Source organism: Bombina bombina, chromosome 1 (assembly GCF_027579735.1).
Source record: "Bombina bombina isolate aBomBom1 chromosome 1, aBomBom1.pri, whole genome shotgun sequence".
Taxonomy (NCBI): Eukaryota; Metazoa; Chordata; class Amphibia; order Anura; family Bombinatoridae; genus Bombina; species Bombina bombina.
In genome coordinates, this window is record NC_069499.1 from 1,119,491,658 (window position 1) to 1,119,515,873 (window position 24,216).

General features: G+C 38.9%; 1 protein-coding gene across 1 annotated transcript in view; it reads left to right on the top strand.

The window, feature by feature from the left end:
• Nucleotides 1–24,216, top strand: part of PPP1R1B (protein phosphatase 1 regulatory inhibitor subunit 1B) — a 97,471-nt gene that overhangs the window by 34,060 nt on the left and 39,195 nt on the right. Inside the window, exons 2-3 of the mRNA XM_053698005.1 lie at nt 19,102–19,162; nt 21,139–21,161. Of these exons, the coding sequence (XP_053553980.1) occupies nt 19,102–19,162; nt 21,139–21,161 (84 nt within the window). The remainder of the gene's footprint in view (nt 1–19,101; nt 19,163–21,138; nt 21,162–24,216) is intronic.

Below are 24,216 nucleotides of genomic sequence, written 5' to 3' on the forward strand. Positions count from 1 at the left end.
CCTCTTGGATCATGGGTAGGATGGTCCGAATAGTTTCCATTTTGAATTATGGAACTCTGAGGAATTTGTTTAAGATCTTTAGATCCAAGATTGGTCTGAAGGTTCCCTCTTTCTTGGGAACCACAAACAGATTTGAATAAAACCCCTGTCCCTGTTCCGTCCGCGGAACTGGATGGATCACTCCCATTACTAGGAGGTCTTGCACACAGCTTAGGAATACCTCTTTCTTTATCTGGTTTGCTGATAACCTTGAAAGATGAAATCTCCCTTGTGGAGGAGAAGCTTTAAAGTCCAGAAGATATCCCTGAGATATGATCTCCAACGCCCAGGGATCCTGAACATCTCTTGCCCACGCCTGGGCGAAGAGAGAAAGTCTGCCCCCCACTAGATCCATTTCCGGATAGAGGGCCGTTCCTTCATGCTGTCTTGGGGGCAGCAGCAGACTTTCTGGCCTGCTTGTCCTTGTTCCAGGACTGGTTAGGTTTCCAGGCCTGTCTGGAATGAGCAACAGTTCCCTCTTGTTTTGAAGCGGAGGAAGTTGATGCTGCTCCTGCCTTGAAATTTCGAAAGGCACGAAAATTAGACTGTTTGACCTTTGATTTGGCCCTGTCCTGAGGAAGGGTATGACCCTCCAGTAATGTCAGCAATAATTTCCTTCAAGCCAGGCCCAAATAAGGTCTGCCCCTTGAAAGGAATGTTGAGTAACTTAGACTTTGAAGTCACGTCAGCTGACCAGGATTTAAGCCATAGTGCCCTACGCGCCTGGATGGCGAATCCGGAATTCTTAGCCGTTAGTTTAGTCAGATGAACAATGGCATCAGAAACAAATGAGTTAGCTAGCTTAAGCGTTCTAAGCTTGTCAATAATTTCATCCAATGGAGCTGTATGGATGGCCTCTTCCAGGGCCTCAAACCAGAATGCCGCCGCAGCAGTGACAGGCGCAATGCATGCAAGGGGCTGTAAAATAAAACCTTGTTGAATAAACATTTTCTTAAGGTAACCCTCCAATTTTTTATCCATTGGATCTGAAAAAGCACAACTGTCCTCATCCGGGATAGTGGTACGCTTTGCTAAAGTAGAAACTGCTCCCTCCACCTTAGGGACCGTCTGCCATAAGTCCCGTGTAGTGGCGTCTATTGGAAACATTTTTCTAAATATAGGAGGTGGGGAAAAGGGCACACCGGGTCTATCCCACTCCTTGCTAATAATTTCTGTAAGCCTTTTAGGTATAGGAAAAACGTCAGTACACACCGGCACCGCATAGTATCTATCCAGCCTACACAATTTCTCTGGAATTGCAACTGTGTTACAGTCATTCAGAGCAGCTAATACCTCCCCAAGCAATACACGGAGGTTCTCAAGTTTAAATTTAAAATTAGAAATCTCTGAATCAGGTTTCCCCGAGTCAGAGATGTCACCCACAGACTGAAGCTCTCTGTCCTCATGTTCTGCATACTGTGACGCAGTATCAGACATGGCTCTTACAGCATTTGTGCTCTCTGTATCTCTCCTAACCCCAGAGCTATCGTGCTTGCCTCTTAATTCAGGCAATCTAGATAATACCTCTGACAGGGTATTATTCATGATTGCAGCCATGTCCTGCAAGGTAATCGCTATGGGCGTCCCTGATGTAATTGGCGCCATATTAGTGTGCGTCCCCTGAGCGGAAGGCGAAGGGTCTGACACGTGGGGAGAGTTAGTCGGCATAACTTCCCCCTCGACAGAACCCTCTGGTGATAATTCTTTTATAGATAAAGACTGATCTTTACTGTTTAAGGTGAAATCATTACATTTAGTACACATTCTCCTATGGGGCTCCACCATGGCTTTCAAACATAATGAACAAGTAGGTTCCTCTGTATCAGACATGTTTAAACAGACTAGCAATGAGACTAGCAAGCTTGGAAAACACTTAAAACAAGTTTACAAGCAATATAAAAAACGTTACTGCGCCTTTAAGAAACACAAATTTTGTCCAAATTTGAAATAACAGTGAAAAAAGGCAGTTACACTAACGAAATTTTTACAGTGTATGTAACAAGTTAGCAGAGCATTGCACCCACTTGCAAATGGATGATTAACCCCTTAATACCAAAAACGGAATAACAAATGACAAAAACGTTTTTTAAACAGTCACAACAACTGCCACAGCTCTACTGTGGCTTTTTACCTCCCTCAATACGACTTTTGAAGCCTTTTGAGCCCTTCAGAGAAGTCCTGGATCATGCAGGAAAAAGCTGGATGTCTGTGTCTGTAATTTGTGCTGCGCAAAAAAGCGCTTAAATAGGCCCCTCCCACTCATATTACAACAGTGGAAAGCCTCAAGGAACTGTTTCTAGGCAAAATTCAAGCCAGCCATGTGGAAAAAACTAGGCCCCAATAAGTTTTATCACCAAACATTTTTTAAAAAACGATTAAACATGCCAGCAAACGTTTTAAAATACACTTTTATAAGAGTATGTATCTCTATTAATAAGCCTGATACCAGTCGCTATCACTGCATTTAAGGCTTTACTTACATTACTTCGGTATCAGCAGCATTTTCTAGCAAATTCCATCCCTAGAAAAATATTTTAACTGCACATACCTTATTGCAGGAAAACCTGCACGCTATTCCCCCTCTGAAGTTACCTCACTCCTCAGAATATGTGAGAACAGCAAAGGATCTTAGTTACTTCTGCTAAGATCATAGAAAACGCAGGCAGATTCTTCTTCTAAATACTGCCTGAGATAAACAGTACACTCCGGTACCATTTGAAAATAACAAACTTTTGATTGAAGAAATAAACTAATTATAAAACACCACAGTCCTCTTACGACCTCCAACTTTGTTGAGAGTTGCAAGAGAATGACTGGGTATGGCAGTGAGGAGAGGAGCTATATAGCAGCTCTGCTGTGGGTGATCCTCTTGCAACTTCCTGTTGGGAGGGAGAATATCCCACAAGTAATGGATGATCCGTGGACTGGATACACTTAACAAGAGAAAATATATTTTTTTAAAGTGTACATTAATGTGTGGATTGTCAGCAGTTTAATATGTCTTTTTATTCTGCAATAAGTTTTTTTTTTAATTTGATTTATTTTTGCATACAATTTTGCCACCAAAAATTGATTACCAGTAACTATATTAATGCAGCCTTGTTCTAAGGTATTTGATTGCAAAAAGGCTGGGGCACTTAGCTGTAGTAAGGCTTATATATAGGCTGACCATATTGCCACTTTAAAAAGGGACACATATGAAAAATACATATGTCAGGGCTGTTTAAAGAAATGGTTTGGTATAATGTTCCATTATGAGAACCCTGTCTTATGTATTTTTCATATGTGTCCCTTTTTAAAGCGGCAATATGGTCAGCCTACTTATATAGGTGAGTTTTACTGAAGTGTTATATTTGGATGGTATTGGAGTAATACTGGTGCCAGCATTCATTAATAGGTTACTGTTGCAGGGATATAGTGAGCCAGTGCATAAAGGGTTAATAGTTTCATGCAGTATTAGCCCTGTGTTGGTGAAGGAAAATGAAGGGCACGGATTTTTATCAGGGTCTGTGTTGGGTCTGGATTTAAAGCTTGTGCAATGTCAGCACCATTGCGAGGTCAGCTTGTGATGGGGACAAACTCTGGAAGATAAGAGAGAGGTCAGACTGGGGGAGGGACGTGTATGATTGGAAAGCAAGCCTTATAGGACAGGATTCTCTGTACAACTTGCTCAATTAACTTTTCATTTAGTAAAAGATCAGCACACATTTCCCATGTAAAGAAGCTCTATATAAAGAGAAACATCTTAAATTATAGTGTTATAATAAAATGTTCTAATTTGTGAGAGTATTTTTTTATTACAGAATATTTATCCATACAAAACAGCACTGTTTAAGCATGTTAAAAATAATATGTATTGCCTGGACAAAATGAAACATTAGAGATGTTTAATTTTGTAGCTAAAAGGAAGTTATGTTTATGCACAACCCATCCCAAGGGCTGTACTGCTCGCTGACATGAAAAAGGACACAGTACACAACTAATCTGGTGTACAATGACATGTCTTAGAAGCTTAAAGGGACAGTCAACACTAAAATTGTAATGTGTTTAAAAGATAGAGAATGCCTTAACTACCCATCCCCCAGCTTTGCCCAACCAACATTGTTATATTAATATACTTTATAACCTTTAAACCTTTAAAGCCACTACAGACAGCCTCTTATCTAGGGGGGTGACCACATTTCCAAACTGCCATTCAGGGACCCCCCCCCCCCAAAAAAAAAAAAAAAAATATGTTGATACCTTTTTTTTGACAATTTTTTTAAAGGGAAAAAACAAAAAAAACGTGGTCACTGCATAGCTCCTATATAGCTACCGGGAGATGCTGACTGGTGGGTACGCGCTGTGCACAGCTTGTCTGTAGCTCTAACATGGGCACTGGGTACAATGCTTGGGTAATACTATGATACATACCTACAAGATATGAAATACATTATAAAGTGGAACCCTTTCAGAGCATAAGACATTAATAGGCAGATAGCTCCATGATACCTCAGTGAACAAGAGCCATAGGAGAACACAGGGTTTGAAAGAGATTAGTGAATGAGCCGCTCATATGCTCATGCTGTACACACAGATATAGCCTCCTTAACACACCCCCCTGCTCGCACACGAGCACCCTCTGCAGGGGGCTAGCGGCAATGCGGCACGACACAGTCAGGCGGCTGCATTCAAAGAATCCCATTAATGCAGAGCAGATACATTGTAGTGAGAAGGCGGCGGCAGCATGGCTAGTGTGTGTGCGAGGCTGCGCTAAGTGTACCTGGGCTGGGTGTGCTAGAGCAGGAGGACCGGGGGAAGCAGCACAAGGGGATACGGGCATGCAGGTAGCGGATCTTTCTGCTGAGCTACCGGGGTTGTGACAGCACTGGCAGGCGGCTTTCCATTCCGGGACAATGCATAAAGGTGCCCGGGACCTGGGACAGACCTGCAAAATGCGGGACTGTCCCGGGCTATCCGGACATGTGGTCACCATACTCTTATCACATGCTTTTTTATTTGCTTTTCACAACAGGAGACTGCTAGTTCATGTGGGCCATATAGTAAGGTGACCAAATTTTTAAAATTAAATCCTGGGACATTTTTTTTATTGGCAAATGGTAAAAAACTTTTTTATAAGCATATTTTCCTTTAATTATATATGCAGTGTATTTGGTATGGGTTTATGGAGTGATTGTATGATATATATACGTTATTTCTCACATAAACACACACACACACACACACACACAAGCATACATTTACACACATGCACATACAAACACACAAGCATACATTTACACACATGCACACACACACACAAGCATACATTTACACACATGCACACACACACAAGCATACATTTACACAAATGCACACAAAAGCATACATTTACACACATGCACATACACACACACAAACATACATTTACACACATACACACACAAGCATACATTTACACACATGCACACACACACAAGCATACATTTACACACATGCACACACACACACAAGCATACATTTACACAAATGCACACACAAGCATACATTTACACACATGCACACACACACAAGCATACATTTACACAGATGCACACACAAGCATACATTTACACACATGCACATACACACACACAAGCATACATTTACACACATACACACACAAGCATACATTTACACACATGCACACACAAGCATACATTTAAACACATGCACACACACACACAAGCATACATTTACACACATGCACACACACACACACAAGCATACATTTACACACATGCACATACACACACAAGCATACATTTACACACATGCACATACACACACAAGCATACATTTACACACATGCACACACACACACAACCATACATTTACACACATGCACATACACACACAAGCATACATTTACACACATGCACATACACACACAAGCATACATTTACACACATGCACATACACACACAAGCATACATTTACACACATGTACACACAAGCATACATTTACACACATGCACATACACACACACAAGCATACATTTACACACATGCACATACACATACAAGCATACATTTACACACATGCACACTCACAGATACAAGCATACATTTACACACATGCACATACACACAAGCATACATTTATACACAAGCATACATTTACACACATGCTCATACACAAACAAGCATACATATACATGCATGCACATACACACACACACACATATATATATATATATATATATATATATATACATACACACACAAGCATACATATAAACACATGCACATACAAGCGTATATATATACACACATACACACAAGCATACATTTACACACATGCACATACACACACACAAGCATACATATACACACATGCACATACACACACAAGAATAAATTTACACACACACACAAACATACATATATACACATACACAAGCATACATATACACACACAAGCATACATTTACACACACACACAAACATACATATATACACACACACACAAGCATACATATACACACACAAGCATACATTTACACACACACACAAACATACATATATACATACACACACAAGCATACATTTACACACACACACACAAACATACATATACACACATACACAAGCATACATATACACACACAAGCATACATTTACACACACACACAAGCATACATATATACACACACAGAAGCATACATATATACACATACACAAGCATACATATACATGCATGCACACACACACAAGCATACATATTCATGGATGCACATACACAAGCATACATATATACACATACATACACAAGCATACATATACACACATGCACACACACACATATAAGCATAGATATATACACATACAGACACACACAAGCATACATATACTCACACACACACAAGCATACAAATACACACATACTCACATACATACAAGCATAAATATACACCCACCCAAGTATACATATACACATATGCACACATACATACAAGCATACATATATACACATACACAAGCATACATATACACACACAAGCATACATGTGCACACACACACATACAGGGAGTGCAGAATTATTAGTCAAATTAGTATTTTGACCACATAATCCTCTTTATGCATGTTGTCTTACTCCAAGCTGTATAGGCTCGAAAGCCTACTACCAATTAAGCATATTAGGTGATGTGCATCTCTGTAATGAAAAGGGGTGTGGTCTAATGACATCAACACCCTATATCAAGTGTTTCATTCAAAATAGTCAACAGGGTCGCAAGAAGCGTGTGGAAAAACCAAGGCGCAAAATAACTGCCCATGAACTGAGAAAAGTCAAGTGTGCACCTGCCAAGATGCCACTTGCCACCAGTTTGGCCATATTTCAGAGCTGCAACATCACTTGAGTGCCCAAAAGCACAAGGTGTGCAATACTCAAAGACATGGCCAAGGTAAGAAAGGCTGAAAGACGACCACCACTGAACAAGACACACAAGCTCAAACGTCAAGACTGGGCCAAGAAATATCTCAAGACTGATTTTTCTAAGGTTTTATGGACTGATGAAATGAGAGTGAGTCTTGATGGGCCAGATGGATGGATTGCTAAAGGGCAGAGAGCTCCAGTCCGACTCAGACGCCAGCAAGGTGGAGGTGGAGTACTGGTTTGGGCTGGTATCATCAAAGATGAGCTTGTGGGGCCTTTTTGGGTTGAGGATGGAGTCAAGCTCAACTCCCAGTCCTACTGCCAGTTTCTGGAAGACACCTTCTTCAAGCAGTGGTACAGGAAGAAGTCTGCATCCTTCAAGAAAAACATGATTTTCATGCAGGACAATGCTCTATCACACGCGTCCAAGTACTCCACAGCGTGGCTGGCAAGAAAGGGTATAAAAGAAGAAAATCTAATGACATGGCCTCCTTGTTCACCTGATCTGAACCCCATTGAGAACCTGTGGTCTATCATCAAATGTGAGATTTACAAGGAGGGAAAACAGTACACCTCTCTGAACAGTGTCTGGGAGGCTGTGGTTGCTGCTGCACGCAATGTTAATGGTGAACAGATCAAAACACTGACAGAATCCATGGATGGCAGGCTTTTGAGTATCCTTGCAAAGAAAGGTGGCTATATTGGTCACTGATTTGTTTTTGTTTTGTTTTTGAATGTCAGAAATGTATATTTGTGAATGTTGAGAAGTTATATTGTTTTCACTGGTAAAAATAAATAATTGAAATGGGTATATATTTGTTTTTTGTTAAGTTGCCTAATAATTATGCACAGTAATAGTCACCTGCACACACATATATCCCCCTAAAATAGCTATAACTAAAAACAAACTAAAAACTACTTCCAAAACTATTCAGCTTTGATATTAATGAGTTTTTTGGGTTCATTGAGAACATGGTTGTTCAATAAAAAAATTAATCCTCAAAAATACAACTTGCCTAATAATTCTGCACTCCCTGTACATATACACACACATATATACAGACACAAGCATACATATACACACAAGCCTACATATATATATATATATATATATATATATATATATATATATATATACACACATGCATACATATACACACATGCACATACAAACATACATATACACACATGCACACACACACAAGCATACATATAAACACATACACAAACATACATATACACATGCACACACACACATACATATACACACATACACAAGCTCTTCCCTCCTGACCTGCGCGTTGCCTGCCATACGCTGGGACAAAGTGACGTTATCAGGACGATCACTTCCTCCCAGCATTTGGCTGCAGTACAACAGGAGCCGGGGACAGTTCAAAAGGAGCTGGGGACATTTCCGGGGACATAATTTTTCTGGAGACACTCTCCTCAATCCGGGGACTGTCCCCTAAAATCAGGGACGTCTGGTCACTCTACCATATAGATTACATGGTGTCCACGCCCGTGACGCTTTTTAAGTCAGCACAACACAGCACTAAAATTAAATTCAATAGATAATAAATAAAAAGTAATGTGATCAGGGGGCTGTCAGAAGATGCTTAGATACATCACAGAGGTAAAAAGTATACTAATATAACTGGGTTGGTTATGGAAAACAATAAAAATGATATTGTAGACTGTCCCTTTAAAGTCTACTTCAGAATGTTTATTGTTTAAAAAGATAGATAATCCCTGTATGACCTATTCCCTAGTTTTGCATAATCAACATGATTATATTAATAAACTTTTTACCTCTGTGATTACCTTGTATCTAAGCCTCTGCAGACTGCCCCCTTATTTCAGTTCTTTTGACAGACTCACATTTTAGCCAGTGAGTGCCCTCTCCTAAGTAACTTCACAAGCATGAGCACAATGTTATCTATATGGCACATATGAACTAACGCTCTCTAGCTGCGAAAAACTGTCAAGTGCATTGAGATTAGAGGCTGCTTTCAAGGGCTTTGAAATTAGCAAAAGAGCCTACCTAGGTTTAGCTTTCAACAAAGAACACCAAAAAAACAAAGTAAATTTGATACTAAAAGTGAATTGGAAAGTTGTTTAAAATTACATGCCCTATCTGAATCATGAAAGTTTAATTTGGACTAGACTGAAAAAGTATTTTTTTTTAGCAGAGGGGCATCTGTTTTGCAAAGATATAAAAGTTAAACCTTTTTATATTAATATCCCTTTAATGTTATAAACCAGGTTCATTGATATGCTATTTCTGAGAAGAAATAAACTTTGGAGAATACATACATTTACTGTTCCTGGTTGTCTCACTGTCCTTCTAAGCAGTACAACTTCATTTGTATAACCTCTTTACATACTGTACATACTAAATAACAAGCATTTTTACAGCTAATGCTCTAGGAAACATTTTATGATTGCTTTAGGATGTCCCTTTAAAATAGTGGGCTCAGTAGGATACCACTAGAATATTTTACTTACTGGGCAGTTCTTGGAATTTTTTCGGAATCACAGGGAGTGTGTTTGTTATGTGTCAGATGAAGATCTGGCTGTACTGCAGAGTTTGCATAGCTAGTCTGTGTAGCTGTGTGTGCATGTGCTTACACATGCGTTCTAAGTAACAACGTGCGTATGATGTACTTGTGCTTTCATGAATATATCTTGCAATATATTTATCAAAGGTTCATAATAAGCAGAGAATGTTACAGTGTGTTTAACTAGCATCTCGTGTTGTAATTTGTGTGCTATCAATGTGCCGATTTTATTGTACCTCATGAAAATTGTTTATCGATAATGGCAATATTTTAGTTGCTTTATTAATAATACTATTTGAAATAAAAAATAGCTTATATCCCCTTTGTGAGCATTAAAGGGACACTGAACCGAAATTCTTTCTATCGTGATTCAGCTAGAGCATGACATTTTAAACAACTTTCTAATTTACTCCTATTATCAAATGTTCTTCATTCTCTTGGTATCTTTATTTGAAATGCAAGAAAGTTTAGATGCCGGCCCATTTTTGTTGAACAACCTGGGTTGTTCTTGCTGATTGGTGGATAAATTCATCCACCAAAAAAAAAAAGTGCTGTCCAGAGTACTGAACCAAAAAAAAGCCCTAGATGCCTTCATTTTCAAATAAAGATAGCAAGAGAACAAAGAAAAATTGATAATAGGAGTAAATTAGAAAGTTGCTTAAATTTGCATGCTCTATCTGAATCAAAAGAAAAAAAATGGTTTTAGTGTCCCTTTAATGTTAATGTTGTTCTGCCAAGTGTTTAGATCTTTGTTGTATAATGTTTATTAGTATATTACATAAATGTTTATGTTGGCGATGAATATACTGAGTTTTTATATTTTAGTGTGTAGTAGTGAGTATAGAGTCTATCAGTTTAATGCAGTATACACAGTTTCCATTAGTGTTTTGTAAAATTTACTAAAAGCCCTCTTCAAACTCTCTAATCTATTCATCTTCACAATTTCCTATGTCATTCTTGGCAGCTGACTCACTAAATAATGGTGAGATAAAACAACCTTTAGTGATTTAGGAATAACAGAGCTCCAAACCATTCACATTTTGTGAGATTGTTAGGCTTTTGGTGCTCAGACCTTCGCACTGCTTGCTAACCAATTCACATTGTGAATCAGGGAACATTCTAATCCTTTGCAGAAATCACCCAGCTTCCCTCCAGAACTGGTCAGTCATGCTACCTTACCTACACCAACAGCATTTAGTTCTTGGTTTACACGTAATAATATTATAACATTAGAATGGGTAATGTTGGAGAAACAGAGAATGTTGCCCAGTGAGTTGCAATGTGTTTATTGCATTCTTCCCTTTAGTTTATTTACTAAAACATGGGAAGGCATTCACGCTTTAGTGAATAAACGACTGAGATACTGGAACATCTGGAGATGCTAATAGTGAATCTACAGTATAATGACTTGCCCATATTGTGCACCTTTGAGTTATAATATGAACAGAGTGCATGGGATAGTCTAGTGCAGTGGTTGCATACCTACGGCACTCATTGTTCTGGCACTTAGGCTTTGGGCTACAACTATACTGCTTGGTTTCTGTGGCTGCAAATGGAATGTTTAATAATGTATTTTTCTTATGAATCCATGCAATATACAGTACAGTACAGCTTAAATTGTTGAAACATGCATATTATGGATTTATAAGAAAAAAATAATTGTAAAAAGACATTATAAATCCTAGACAAAATGATGTATGAGTATAATATGCAGATGTATTTTAAAAAAATACATTTGTTGTTTAAATATTTAGTATAGCTATGTAAAATGTTAGTGTCCATAAAACAAGGAGTGCATTTACGTTGTAATCTAGACTTCTCCATTGAAGCCAGTTGCAAATTGTTATAAATGCGTCACTACTAGAGTGTGCACCCAATGACTGTGTGGAATATAGTTAAAGGGACACTAAACCCAAATTGTTTCTTTCATGATTCAGATAGAGCATGCAATTTTAAGCGAATTTCTAATTTACTCTTGTTATAAATTTTTCTTCGTTCTCTTGCTATCTTTAGTTTAGGTTCAACACCCTGGATAGCGATTAGCCACCAATAAGCAAACGTAACCCAGGTTCTGAACAAAAAATGGCCCGGCTCCTAAGCTTTAGATTCCTGCTTTTAAAATAAAGATAGAGAACAAAGGAAAATGTATAATAGGAGTAAATTGGAAAGTTGCAAAAAATTGCATGCTCTGTCCGAATCATTGAATAAAACATTTGGGTTTAGTATCCCTTTAATTTACAGGGAAACAGGATACAATAAATCATGAAAATATATTGCAACGTTGATGTACTTGATAGTTAAACAATTTATATCACAATCTTAAAGTGTTTTATGCCCCTTTAATGTTTGATTACATACTAGTAAGTTTGCTGACCTGGTCTACTGTGTGTCCCTGTATAGCGGTATGTATGAGAGTGTTGTGGAGTGTAGCCTAGGTATAACTGTTTTGGAATGTTTACGGGTACTTGTGTAGTGTTGCTGTGTGTAGCGTTTGCCAGCAGCGTTACAATGTGTATAAAGTGTTTCAGAGGGCTAAAATTTTCCTACATCTCATTTCTTTAATAATCTGGTTCTGCAGTTAGCTCTGTCAGAACGGTCCCATGTAACACTCATTAAAGAAAAATATACCACTGAGGTCTTTTTATTCTTTATATCTATAGGTCCCCTCAATAATGCAGTAAACTACAGATCTCTAAGAAAGTGAAGTTTTATTAGTTTTACACTTCATATTTTATGTTTACACAACAAGGAATGCAAATTAAAAAGTGTTTATTTCTAACTACACTCATATTCTTAAAATACAAAGTCTAAAACACTACTTTCATCAACCATTTCGTGGAACTCAATGAATAGAGTTGTGTTCCCTTTAGAAATCATTTTTGTATTCAATAAATAGCAGTGTAATGAGCAATATGAATTGAAATAAATAAACATTTTAAATTTGTATTCCTTGCTGTGTAAATAACTCTTGCAGTGTCAGAACAGGGGAGTTCCTTGGGTGTGTTTAAAGTGTTTTCTGAGTATTCAAAAAGCCCTTTATTCCTGTAGGATCTGCTTTGCTGTCTTAGAATTCCAGAGTTTTCCAGGTTGTCTCAAAACATGAGAACAAAATTGTAAAATTATTTTATATTTCTTATAAGTAAAAACAAAACAGCATTGCAGTTTGTTTCATAGTCGCTTCAAAAGAGCACTAAAGGGACATAGGACTCAACATTAAACTTTTAATTATTCAGATAGAGCATGCAATTTTAAGACACTTTTCAATTTACTTCATTTTCTTGGTATCCTTTGTACTAATGGGAGCTAGCTGGTGATTGGTGGCTACTCATATATGCCTCTTGCTATTGGCTCATCAGATGTGTTCAGTTAGCTCTCAGTAGTGAATTGCTCAACCCCTTTGTAGGTATTAAACACACAGCAGTGTAATCATAAAATGTTATAATAATAACATATGAGAACATTATCTTTTTGCACTTTTATGTCAGAGAAAAAAAATAAAATAAAAAAATAAAAGTGAAAAGTGTACAATATCACTGAAAAGCACAACAAAACAAAATAAATGTGATATTTTTTTTGGATCTGTGTGGGTTTGACGAATTTATGGGTTAATAGTTTTATTAGAATTATTGCGTTGTGTGGGTTTGGCGGATTAAGGGTTAATAGATTTATAACGTTTTTTGTGATGTGGGTTAATGGCAGATTAGGGGTTAATAGTTTTAATAGGGACTTTGCGATGTGGGTTAATGGCGTATTAGGGGTTGATACTTTTATTAGGTAGTTTGCGATGTTGGGGTTGGCGGATTTAGGAGTTAATACTTTTACTAGGTAGATTGCAATGTGAGTTAATGGTGGATTAGTGGTTAAGAGTTTAATTAGGCATATTGGGTTGTGTGGGGGGTTGTCGGTTTAGGGGTTAATAATTTTATTATTAGTTCCTATGTGGGTTTGATGGCGGATATATGGGTTTTATGTGTCGGGTTTATTTTTGGGAGGCGTCTTAGACTTTTACGGGAGATTTAATTTTATTTATTTTTTCTTAGGTGACGGCAGTTTCTAAAGTCCTGTAAATCACTGACGACTCCAGAAATGTATATTTACGCACATTTTTGGACATCGCTAGTTTATCCGACGTACTGCACTTTATGAACTGCCGGCGCTGTATATGTGATACCCCAATGTGTACGGTGAAATTACGGGTGGCGCAGGTTTCAGCAGTTGCGCTGACGCTTTCCGCCGCATATGTAATCTCGCCCCCTATGTCTATATAAAAGCAGTGTTGGAACAAACTGTTACTACACCCTCTTAAGCATTAGTTGTACTGTAATGTACTGAACTAAGTAGTATTAAGCTGTTATAGTGGTGAGACAAATGCATTAACAAAGGGAGACAGTCCAGACATACCATTATAACCCTTAAAAGTGTTGGTCCTTCCGTTAGAGAAATTACAAAAAAAGCCAAGGTGTCAAGTGAGTGAGGTCTGGCCAAAACAGAATCAGAAGACAAGTTTCTGAGAGTCAAGAGCTTGCGTGTTAGGAAGCTCAGAGGACAACAGCTTCAAGCACTGCTTAACACTGTTCAAATTAAGCAAGTCTCACTTTCAACTATGAAGAGAAGACTTTGAGCTCCAAATTTAACAGGTTAATTGGCAGTAAGAAAGCCATTACTTAGATGGCAAAATAACAAAAAGATGCTTGCCCGGGCCATGAAGCACCACCAGTGGACTACCAAGGCTTTTGTACAGCTTTAAAAAAGGATGGTTGCTTATTGTGTGATACCAAATGTCAAATATGGTGGAGGAATCATGATGGTCTGAGACTCTTTTGCTGGATCCTGAGTCAGCAAATTAGACAGAGGGAGTGGCACCCTGAACCAGAAAGACTACCACATAATTTTGTACCTCAATGCAATACACTTTGGTATACGTCTAGTTGGTCAGGGGTTCATCCAAAATATTCTTCCAGGCCCAGGCAGAGCTACATTAGAAGAAAAGAAGAACACAATAGTTTTAAAAAATATGGAATGACCAGCACAGACTCCAGACTTATTAAGCTGATTTGGGATGAACTGGACAGAAGAGTGAAAGCAAAGCAACGCACTTATGGGAACATCTGTAACAGTGTTGGGAAGAATATTTACAAACAATATTTGATTTCCATTGTAGAAAGATTGCCACAAATCTGTTCAGCTTATATATCTGCATATCTAAGGAAGTTGTATTTTTAGTTTGAAAAGTATTAATTTTTCTTAACACTTCTTTCTAATGGGTGAGAATGTTCTCTAGTGAGTAACAACAATCTCTAGTTAGTACAATGTTCTCTATTTAGTTACAATGCTCTCTAGTGAGCAACAATGCTCTGTAGGAGTAGCTATACTCTCTATAGAGAATAACACTATTGTAGGGAGTAACATTGTTTTGAGTGACCCTGTAACTCTGCTCTCTTGTGAATTACATTTCTCTCTAGTAAGCAACAATGCTCTGAAGGAGCAACTATACTCTCTATAGAGATTAACACTATTATAGTCAGTAACATTGTTTTGAGTGACCCTGTACTCGAGTAACTCTGCTCTCTTGTGAATGACATTTCTCTCTAGTGAGTGACAATAGTAAATAACATTGCTTTATAATGACAATGCTCTGTATGAGTAACTATACTCTGTATAGAGAATAACACTATTATAATCAGTAACATTGTTTTGAGTGACCCTGTACTCTAGTGAGTAACTCTGCTCTCTTGTGAATGACATTTCTCTCTAGTGAGTAACAATAGTAAATAACATTGCTTTATACTGACAATGCTCTGTAGTGAGTAATGCTGCTCCATCATGAGGGACACTGCTCTTTAGTGAGTAACAATCCTCACTATAGTATAGCTCTGCTCTCTACTAAGTGAAACTATTCTCTAGGGAGGGACATTGCTGTTTAGTGAGTAATGCTGTTCTGTTGTGTGTGACAATACTCTCTATTGAGTAATACTAAACTGCTTGTCAAATGTGTGTCACTACCACTTTATCTTAGCACTATTTTTTAGGACATAACATTATGTTCTAGTAAGTGCTAAGTTCCACTGTTTCCAAATGAGTGCCACTGCTCTCTGTTGAGGGAAAGGCAAATAATGTAATAGTGAAAAATACAAAAATGTATAGGCCTATATAAGTAGGGCACAAAATATTAGCGCTATTGTGTGTTAAAGTGACTCATTAAAAATAAATATATTTTCTATTTTGCACTTATATAAAAAATCCATATTACAAGCTTGGCCAATAGTGGGCTAGATTACGAGTGGATCGCTTTTTAGTGTAAAGTGATAAAAATACAATGCACAAAGTGTAAATACAGCAGAACTGTCATGTTATATGCAGTGCAATATTGTACTGGGCTTGTCTCTCCTTCGCATACAGAAATGCAGGGAAGACCCCTTGAAGAAGTAAAGCAAAATCTTCCTTTTGAAAATTTCACTAGGGATCTCGCAGTGCTGGAGGAGCATTTTATATCATCTCACCTGAGTGGCGAGGTTTTTAATATCAGGCCCTCAGACACACTGCCACATAAAGACACACACAAGAGAGAAATAACTGTAGGCATGTGCAGTATGTTGTAAATAGACAATGTCATTTTTTTGGGCTATGGCTGTTTCCCACCAAACCCAGACATTTGCATGTCAGCGTCAAACTCATTCACAAAAAATGGAAACCTAAACTGTCTGTTTCATTATCGGACAGGTGACAACCCTACGCAACACTCAACTCACCACTTGTAATACGAGTGAAATAGATGTGCTGATATCTATCCCTGCGCTATCCTTTAAAAGTATAGGGCCTGATAACAATTTTGGCCCATTAAGATGCTTTGGTTAAAATATTTAACCATCTACTTGTAATACCAGAGTGTAAGTTATTCTTTGCGCAAGGTTGCTCAAAGTATAACGCACCCTGAGCTGTCCCTTGCACATGTAATCTAGCCCATATTGTACAGTATATGGTACATCTTGCAGTTTGTGCATCTTATATAACAGCACATATATGTCTATTTAAGAATGTTATTGTCATGTGCTTGTACGTATACACAGATCTTCTGACTAGTTTGGATATGTTAATATGGTCCACAAGGAATTATTTTAATTAAGTGTATACATGAGTTGCACAAGCATAACAAACTTTGTTTTAATAAGATTCTCCTGCTTTATTATATATAAATGAGACCAGTGTCTGCTCATGTTGGAAGCTCTATTAGTAACACGTGTGTGCTAACGTACTAGGGGGATGAACAATAATTTGTTTTACATTAGAATGTTTTCTGTATGTGGTTTCATACGCACTGGTCAAAAAATAGAGCACATTTAGTGCAGACTGTAGGTCAATTACCAAATACAGTTAATTAAACTGCTTTATTTTTATTTTTCTATCATGGGGTACATATATCAAATATACTAGTGAAGTATTTAGCACATTCATACTGCAAACAACAAGCTAAGCAAATATATACTACATCCCATTTTAAAGTTGGACTTTTTTTTATGTCTGCAACAATATGTAGTTTAAATAGGTAACCCAATATTCAAAACAATAAATAAAAGAAGTTCTTTAGTTCAGCCCAAAATCCAGTTAAGAGTAAATTAACATTTTTTGCTTATCTGACCTTCCCAGTGAATGAAAATTACTTATTATGAAAGCTGTTCTGATACACATAATTTATACACTAATCCTCATTAACAGAAGTATCTGTACATCCAAATGTTATTAGCAGATGATTGTGCTGCAGAGTTTGAGATTAAAGTAAGTAGAGTTCGAATAAGGGCTTGGTTTATGCCCCCTGCATACTTGGGCAGCACTATGCCTGGTATCATTGGACTGCTCACAGGGCACACAACTGTTCCATATCACACATTAAAAAACACAAACTTAGAACAAGCAGGTAGTCCATTTTATGTAATACAAATTATAGTCCATTAGACATAGTATCATAGTTTGACCTAGCAAAATACTGACTGATATCTGCTCCTGACAATATATACTATATATATATATATATATATATATATATATATATATATATATATATATATATATATATATATAGGCATCAAAGAAAAAACTGCACTCGCTGGGTCTTAAGTAACAATTATTTAATATATTAAATAATTGTTACTTAAGACCCAGCGAGTGCAGTTTTTTCTTTGATGCCTATATAAACTTTTACTGAGCACCCTGGGCATTGAACATTTAAAAGGTTACTGGAGTGCTTTACCTAATATTGATGCCTATATATATATATATATATATATATATATATATATATATATATATACAGGGGCGGACTGGGACCAATCACTGTCTCCTATAAACTGGCCCCCACTGTCTCCTATAAACCCAAAATGTATTCACATTTATGCAAATGGACATGGTAGCCTCCCTGCCCTCAACAGGCACCCCAACCTCCAGGGCCAGGACCTCCAACGTCAAGGGCCAGAGACAGAGCCCGCAACCTACAGGGCCAGACCACACACTCCATGGCCCTCACAGCGACAGACTCCTGCTAGAAACCCCCCCCCCCACACTCTAGGGCCCCCCGAGCAACAAACCCCACATCCAGGCACAAGGCCCCCACACTTAACTGCTTAGTAACTGATGGGGCAGCTGTCAACCCCAGCTTAAGCAGCACACCAGGAGGCATGTTAATGCCATTTTATTTTAACCAAGGAAATATTCTCTGAAACTAAAAAAAACAAACAAAAAAAACAATGACATAATCATAAAGTGTCAATTTTGAGAATATTTGTTTAAATGCAGAGGATACAAGACAGGATTCCAAATCAAACAATGGGTTAAAGGCCCCAGGCATTATCTCCATGGTTTTAAGCATGTTGGTGACTTTGTACAAGAGAGATCTCAGTTAATTTTACTAGATATATATTTATAGTTCCACAAAATGATACAATATGGCAGCCTCCTAGTCTGTGGAACTGAGGGACTTTTTACTGTAGTGATAACATGAGTTATGTCTTAAAGAAAGCATTTAACATTGAGAATAATGAAGTGCACAAATATTTGATAGTTGTTAGGGGCAGACAGATTTGTAAATAATATGCTGCACTCTCTTCTCTTTCTAGATTCGAAGACGAAGGCCAACACCAGCCACACTGTTCCGGGTGTCAGAACCTCACTCACCAGGTGAGGAGGAATGGGGCAAACTTTGGTGTTTGCTTAGTTGTCCTAAACTAGGAAAATAAGTGGTATAGTTTTCTTTTAGAAAATTAAAGACAGGAAAAAGCGTAATCATATTTTAATCGGTTGTATTTTAGAGATGGAGATAAAAATAGATCAGTAAACATAAAATGTCAAAAGGTAATGTTTGCCATTGTCAGAATTATTGACAAAACAGGTACATCCAAGACTATTTTTTCCAGCATGCAAAGGGCTTGAAAAATATAAATAAAATGACCCATCTTATAACAATATTTATGGGAAGTGCCCTTTTTACATGGATTACATGATATATTGAGGGTCATGTGACCCAACCCCTAATTTAGAATAAGAGAGTACTTATTATAGGATTTATTTATTGTTAGTGGTGCAGTTTCTTTGTCCAGTTTGTTTAATTTCCGAGGAATACCATTATGGAGGGATATCAACCACAAGAAAGTACAAGACTGAATTTTACCTGCAGCATCTTCAAACACACAGCACCCACCTAGGCTTGCACTCATACCAAATGTTTACAGATTGCTTGGTTAAAAGCAATAATAAAATGTAATTATTTAATATTCATGGTAGATGGGTTAGTTTAGTCAGTGGGTGAGAGGTGCCATATAGGGGACAGTCCTGCAAATTGTACATCATTGGTTGACAGAGTTGTTAGGATTAATGCTCATAATCTAACCTACTTCCCCCTACTCAATTGCTATCTCTCTCTTTTTTCTGTTTCTTTCAAACACTCTCTCTCTTGCAATCTCTCTATCTCTCTATTGTGCCCCCTCTTTCACTACTTCCTTCTCTTCCTCTGTTTCTTTGTCTATCACATACTTTCTTTTACAATCTCTCTCTTGCTCTCACGTTCTTTCTCTTTTTCCCTTTAATACTCTTATTCTTCATCGCTCTCTATCTCTCTTGCAATCCCTGTCTGTACTCTTGGTTTATCTTTCTCTCTATGTTTCTCTCTTTATATCTCTCTCTTTCTCTCTCTCTCTCTCTTCCTTTCTTTCTCTTTCTCTCACTTTATCTCTCTCGCTTTCTTTCTCTTTCTCTCTCTATCTCTCTCACTTTCTTTCTCTCTCTCTTTCCCTTTAATACTCTTATTCTTCATCGCTCTCTATCTTTCTTGCAATCCCTGTCTTTACTCTTTGTTTCTCTCTCTCTCTCTCTCTCTCTATATATATATATATATATATATATATGTTTCTCTCTTTATATCTATCTCTCTTTCTCTCTCTCTTCCTTTCTTTCTCTTTCTCATTCTCTCTCTCTCTCTCTGTATCTCTCTATACCTCCTTCTCTCTATCCATCTTTCTCTCTCTCTCTATCCCTCTCTCTCTCCCTCTCTCTCTCTCTCTCTCTCTCTCTTTCTTTCTCTCTCTTTCTCTCTCTCTCTCTATCTTTCTCTCTCTCTTTCTCTTTCTTTCTTTCTCTCTCTCTTTTTCTCTCTCGCTTTCTTTCTCTTTCTCTCTCTCTCTCTCTCTCTCTCTTTCTCTCTCTTTCTCCCTCTCTCTTTCTCTTTCTCTCCTCTCTCTCTCTCTCTTGCAATCCCTGTCCTTATTCTGTTTCTCTCTCCCTTTCGGCCATAATTTCGTGCCACTATTTTTACTTTCTACACCTTATCCGTCTACCTCCTTTTTTCTTTCCTTACCACTTACTTGTGTCCCCTTTCTCTATTTCCATCTGTGCCTCTTAATCTTCTTTCTTTTTCTGACTTTGTCTTTCTGTTTCTACTTTTTTGTATTTCGTTTTATCACCCTTTTTCTTTTCTTCCTTTTCTCCCCATGATCTAATTATTTTTGTCTCTACCCATATCTTTCTTTCTCTCTGACTTTTGCTGCCTGCTCTTTCTTGTTGTCTACTTATTTTGTCTCATTCTGTCCACGACCCTCTGCCCCTTTCCTTATGTTCCTTGTGCCCCCTGCCTGTGATTCCCTGGGTATTTATTTACACAGATGAAGACCCTACAACACAGCAGGTCAGCATTACATTCTTTTTTTTGTACCATGTCTGTTTGCCATTTCTCCCTCTGGCACTTCTCTCTCTGCCATTGTGTCCCCATCCTGAAATCAGACACCTCAAAAGTACTTCACTTTTCTTAAAGATGATATGAATTAGGAGTTTAAAGTTTTTGCTGAACTTGTATCCTCACCTGTAAGACTACTGTTTTGGACAAAATTGTTTGCACAGTTTTGCCATTGCCTGTAGGTGTGGGCAGAATATAGTTTGTGACCTTTTGTTGGATTTAAAAAGAAGTAGCTACATCCTCCCTTAAAACAATGAACCACAAATCTTCCTGCTATCACCTGTTAAACTCGTTTACAAATTTTATTATTATTGGATCTAATAGACATCTTGCTCTATTTAATCTGTACACATGATGTTTATTTATTAATAGATCAAGAATAAATGGGTGAGAATGTATACAGAATTTATTTTTTAACAAGCAGTGAACGGGATAAACTTTAGCTGTCTCTGCCTGATTAAGTAACAAAACAGGTATGCCCCCCCCCCTCCTATCCCAGTTTGCTCTCCCCCTCACTCAGTGGGGTGAAAGTATGTAATGGAATTTGTGATGGGGGGAGGAGTGATGAAATTCTGGGGAATGAACAAAAGGGTTTATTTAAAGCGGAGAACGTTCTGCACCACAGACTCATGCTATGACATCAGGGACACATCAGGCCAACTCAGGTCCTGGGGGGCAGGGGTTTTAGAGATACTCAGTTACCATATACATTGTATTGCTTGCACATTATAACTGTATAGATACTCAGCATCATTAAACTGTACAGATCCTCATTGGTATTTTATAATGTAAGATGCTCATTATTAGTGAATAGATTCTTATCACTATTATAGACTGCAGCATATTTGTAATCTAAAGTTACATATGAATCATCATTACCAGTAAAGCATTTTGTTTCCCTATATAGATACTAATCTTCATTATCCAGTACTATCAATATATAGATACTTTACATCAATATACAATGAAGAAAGATTTGTATTATTATATTGCAGTGCCCCTTTAGACACCCATATTACACCCCCCCCCCACCCCTTTGGGAGGGGGCACTGTCGGCTCCCTATGCCCTTGGACATAACCTTGAAATAAACAGACTGAGAAGAGCAGGAAATAAAATAAGACATTAAACCCCTTTGAGTGCGTTCCAGGCATATTCTGGCGTAACTTGTTTACATGGAAACTGTATAATGCAGGGTTTTACTTGCTATTGAGTGGTTAACACATTCACTGATATATGTGGGCTAAAGAAGTGCACCTCCGTTTAAGTGCCTGGCCCTTTTATGCCTCACCTTCATCCTCACACTGATCACCCCCAGCAACTCTCCCTCACTTCAATCATCATAACTTGCTATCCTCACGCCCCTCACACTCTGCTTCTCTCTCCCTCACACTCTGCTCCTCTCTCCCTCACACCCTGCTCCTCTCTCCCTCACACCCTGCTCCTCTCTCCCTCATACCCTGCTTCTCTCTCCCACACACTCTGCTTCTCTCTCCCTCACACCCTGCTTCTCTCTCCCACACTCTCTGCTTCTCTCTCCCTCACACCCTGCTCCTCTCTCCCACACACCCTGCTCCTCGCTCCCTCACACCCTGCTCCTCGCTCCCTCACACCCTGCTCCTCGCTCCCTCACACCCTGCTCCTAGCTCCCTCACACCCTGCTCCTCTCTCCCTCACACCCTGCTCCTCTCTCCCTCACACCCTGCTTCTCTCTCCCACACACTCTGCTTCTCTCTCCCTCACACTCTGCTCCTCTCTCCCTCACACCCTGCTCCTCGCTCCCTCACACCCTGCTCCTCGCTCCCTCACACCCTGCTCCTCGCTCCCTCACACCCTGCTCCTCGCTCCCTCACACCCTGCTTCTCTCTCCTTCACACTCTGCTCCTCGCTCCCTCACACCCTGCTCCTCGCTCCCTCACACTCTGCTCCTCTCTCCCTCACACCCTGCTCCTCTCTCCCACACACCCTGCTCCTCTCTCCCACACACCCTGCTCCTCTCGCCCTCACTCTCTGCTTCTCTCTCCCTCACTCTCTGCTTCTCTCTCCTTCACACTCTGCTCCTCGCTCCCTCACACTCTGCTCCTCGCTCCCTCACACTCTGCTCCTCGCTCCCTCACACTCTGCTTCTCTCTCCCTCACACTCTGCTTCTCTCTCCCTCACACTCTGATTCTCTCTCCCTCACACTCTGCTTCTCTCTCCCTCACACTCTGCTTCTCTCTCCCTCACACTCTGCTCCTCTCTCCCTCACACTCTGCTCCTTTTCCCTCACACTCTGCTTCTCTCTCCCTCACACTCTGCTTCTCTCTCCCTCACACTCTGCTTCTCTCTCAAGTCAAGCCAAGTCAAGAATACTTTATTAGCATGACATTATTACATGTGTTGCCAAAGTAATATGTTACAATAAAACAGATCAATAACAATTTATAAAGTAGGAGTATAGTGGTTAAATATGGTAACAGTTCATTTAATCTGATTGGGGGTTCTGGTCATGTGACAGTCTGCTACATATTTTGCTACTATCCTTGTAGATTTGTTTTTTTTCTCCTAAGAGTACACCAAGGCCTCTAGTTATCAAGCCGTCGACTTTCTTGCATTCAATGGCACAAATACGCTTGCCTAAGATCGTCTAACATCGCTGCCACGGACCTGAATACGTTCTCCAAAATTATCAAGAAAGCTGTCAAAAAGCCGCGCACCAAGTACGGAGCGATGAGCAGCGGACTGTTGTTAACTAACAGTCATCGATCTCGCTACTCTTCGGCTTATCCGCAGCTTTCTTGGTACCCTGTCACTAAGCACCCACACTATACTATACTGTTTTACCCCCTATGCTGCCGCTCCCGGACCCGGCCGCACCTAGATAAAGTTATTAACCCCTAAAACACTGAAACTCTAATAAAGTTATTAACCCCTAAACCGCCGCTCCCGGAGCCCACCGCCACCTACATTATATGTATTAACCCCTAAACCGCCGCTCCAGGACCCCACCGCAACTAAATAAAATGTTT